At 45.9% G+C, this 3,073-nt stretch overlaps 1 gene segment (V, D, J or C); it reads right to left on the reverse strand.

Moving 5' to 3' along the window:
• Window positions 1-1,373: 1,373 nt before the first annotated feature.
• Window positions 1,374-1,990, reverse strand: LOC117059378. The segment is given in 2 exon segments: window positions 1,374-1,773; window positions 1,868-1,990. Coding segments are annotated over 2 exon segments (371 nt in total).
• Between the last annotated feature and the right edge of the window lie 1,083 nt (window positions 1,991-3,073).

The raw sequence follows: 3,073 nt of genomic DNA on the forward strand, positions 1-3,073 counted from the left end.
CTGTGGGCGGAGCGGTCTCGCTCCGCAGCTTCCTCGGGGGCCGCCGGCAGGGTGGGGCGGCCCGCTTCCCCAGCGACGCTCCTGCTGCAAGTGTCCCTTGCATGCCGGAGGATAATTAATTTAACAGTGACCTCTGAAGACTGCCAGGAAACAAACTACAGTGGTACCAGGAGTTACAAATGCCTCAGGTTACAAATGCTTCAGGTTACAAACTCCGCTAACCTGGAAGAGTTACCGGTACCTCGCGTTGAAAACTTTGCCCCAGGATGAGAACGGAAATCGTGTGTCGGTGGTGCAGCGGCAGCAAGAGGCCCCACTAGCAAAAGCATGCCTCTAGTTAAGAACAGTTTCAGGTTAAGAACGGACATCCGGAACGAATTAAGTTCGTAACCAGAGGTAACACTGTAATTGAAGTAAAAGAATCATTCCTTTAGCTTGCTTTGGGAAAAGTTGCTTGGAATGGGATGTCAATCAACACGGTGCTTGTGTTTTTGGATGGAGCTGGGACCCAAAGTGTGTTTTGACTCATTGGAACAGAAAGCTTTCCATGCATTTACATGCAGCTCAAGATAAAAAGTGAAAAATGTTAGTATGAGGCATGAAGGCAGTTTTAGCTTAACGGTTTAGTGTTATATATATATATATATAGACACAATGGTGAGGTGCACTGTACTGCTATTAATTTTGCATGTTCAGACCCAGAAACCTCCCCCCTAAATAAATTCACACCTGATTCAAATTTTAGTTTGGTTTTTGGCAGAATTTAGTTCACAACTTTACTGATTAAAGAAAGTGAGTGGTTGCATAGGCTCTGGTTTGGCTAGCTCCCTGCCATGCAGGTAGCACTAACCCAGGGTTCCAGCATAGGTCAGCCAAGGGTGAACACCTGGATAAGCGGAAAGCCGGGAGCAGGCTATCTCTGCCACCCAAATGTCCTTCCCCCCCCCCGGACTCAGGCACGGGCACAACCCCCTCTCAGTGGTTGACCAAACCAATGAGGCCCTGGATTCCTTTAACGAAATACCCTTCACATAGGGATGGCGAGAGCATTCTCCCATCCCTATCACCTGAACCAGAGCCCACCCGCAACCTTACAAGTTGTGACGATTTGCTACTCGGCAGGCAAAACCTAAATGGCAACAGCCAAGCAGCCAAGTGGGGAAAATTCCTGCCGTGCCTCTGTCCCAATTGGTTGAATTGCAGACCTATTGTTTGATATATTTTAATGAATCTCATCTGTTTACTCTTAAAATAGTTTGACTCAAGACTTATTTCTCGTGAGAAGGCAAACAAGCTTTTCCCCACCCTTCAGATTTTGTGTCAACAACATCAATACAATTTATCTTCAATTTATCTTCCTGCTCCAAACTTCTTCATTTAATTCTTTGTGGTTGCAGCTAAACCAGTCCAGACAGCTGGCAAAGGAAGGTTTTTGTCTGGCTTCAGATTCACTTCCTTTCACTGTGTGTCTTGCACAGTAATAAACAGCCGTGTCCTCGGGTTTCAGGTTGTTCATTTGCAGATACAGCATGTTTGAAGTGTCGTCTCTGGAGATGGTGAAGCGCCCCTTCACTGAGTCTGCATAATATTGTTGGCTACCACCAACCCATATTACTGCAATCCATTCCAGTCCTTTTCCAGGAGCCTGTCGCACCCAGACCATCCAGTAGCTGCTGAAGGTGAATCCAGAAGCTCGACAGGAGAGGCGGAGGGACTCTCCAGGCCTTTTGACATCCCCTCCAGACTCTACCAGCTGGACTGCTGATTGGACACCTACAAAGGGGGGAGAAGTCATATTTAAAGATCTGCTACATATGAAGCCCTAGTTTATAATAGTCATCTTTGTATAAAGCAGGAACAAAATTACCTCCCAAAACTGCTGAAACAAAAACAAATTGAAGCCAAAGTGTCATGTCTGTTTCCCTCTTTTGCTCTGAGAGGAACTGACTGGAAAGTGGTTAAGCAGTTCTACCTCTGGCTGTAGGCTGGGCAGAGAGTGTGCTGCTGCTTTAAACAGGAAGCTGCCTCTGCATTTACATGCAGCTCAGGATAAAAGAGCAACACAGGCCTTTGACTGAGCAGATCTGTTTAGCCTTATACCCAACACATATCTTACAGACCCAATTTTTCAGGGACAGTCCTAGATTTACAAAAGCCATCCCAATTCCTTATTTGATCCCAGAATGTCCTACTTTCCCCTATTTTCATCAGATAATTGTTGTGAGGTATGGTAGGGATTTCTGTATTTTTATTGGAGAAATGTTGGAAGGTATGTACTTGGAAGCAGGCCTGGGCTGAGCTTATCTGAGGCCCAGGGGTGGCAGTCCTTTTAGAACACTTATAATAATAAATAATAAATTATTAGTTGTTAGTTGTTATTTCTACCCCACCCAACTGGCAGGGTTTCCCCAGCCACTATGGTTGGCTTTCAACAGAACATCAAAAACAAAATAAAACTTCAAACATTAAAAAAATCCCTAAACAGGGCTGCCTTCAGATGAGATGTCTTCTAAAAGTCAGATAGTTGTTTATTTCCTTGACATTTGATGGGAGGGCGTTCCAAAGGGCAGGCACCACTACTGAGAAGGCCCTCAACTCAAACAAAAAAGGAGTTGGTCCCTGGAACCCGCCAAAACCTGCTATTTTCAAGGGAATCCTGATAAGAGCTTCTCAATGTCCCCCATCAGATCAACATCTATCTATCTATCTATCTATCTATCTATCTATCTATCTATCTATCTATCTATCTAATCTATTTATAAAATTTATATACTGCCCTTCATCAAAAGATCTCAGGGTTGTTCACAAGATAGAAGCACAAGATAAAACACAAACAAATCTATACTAATAAAGTGCAAGTGTCTCTGCGTCCAGTCCCTGTGTCCGTGGGATTGCGCTACTGCGCATGTGCCCCACGGACAGCCGTTGGGACTTGGAACGCAGACACTTCGGGTGGCCGGGCGAAACTGTTGACGCGGCAGGTGGGCGCAGGCACGCGGCGGATGCGCGCTCGCGTGGACGTTATTCTAAGCGGCGGCAGCCGTTACAAGTGGCGGCGGGCGAGCAGTCTGTT

The sequence above is a fragment of the Lacerta agilis genome, chromosome 14, assembly GCF_009819535.1.
Source record: "Lacerta agilis isolate rLacAgi1 chromosome 14, rLacAgi1.pri, whole genome shotgun sequence".
Taxonomy (NCBI): Eukaryota; Metazoa; Chordata; class Lepidosauria; order Squamata; family Lacertidae; genus Lacerta; species Lacerta agilis.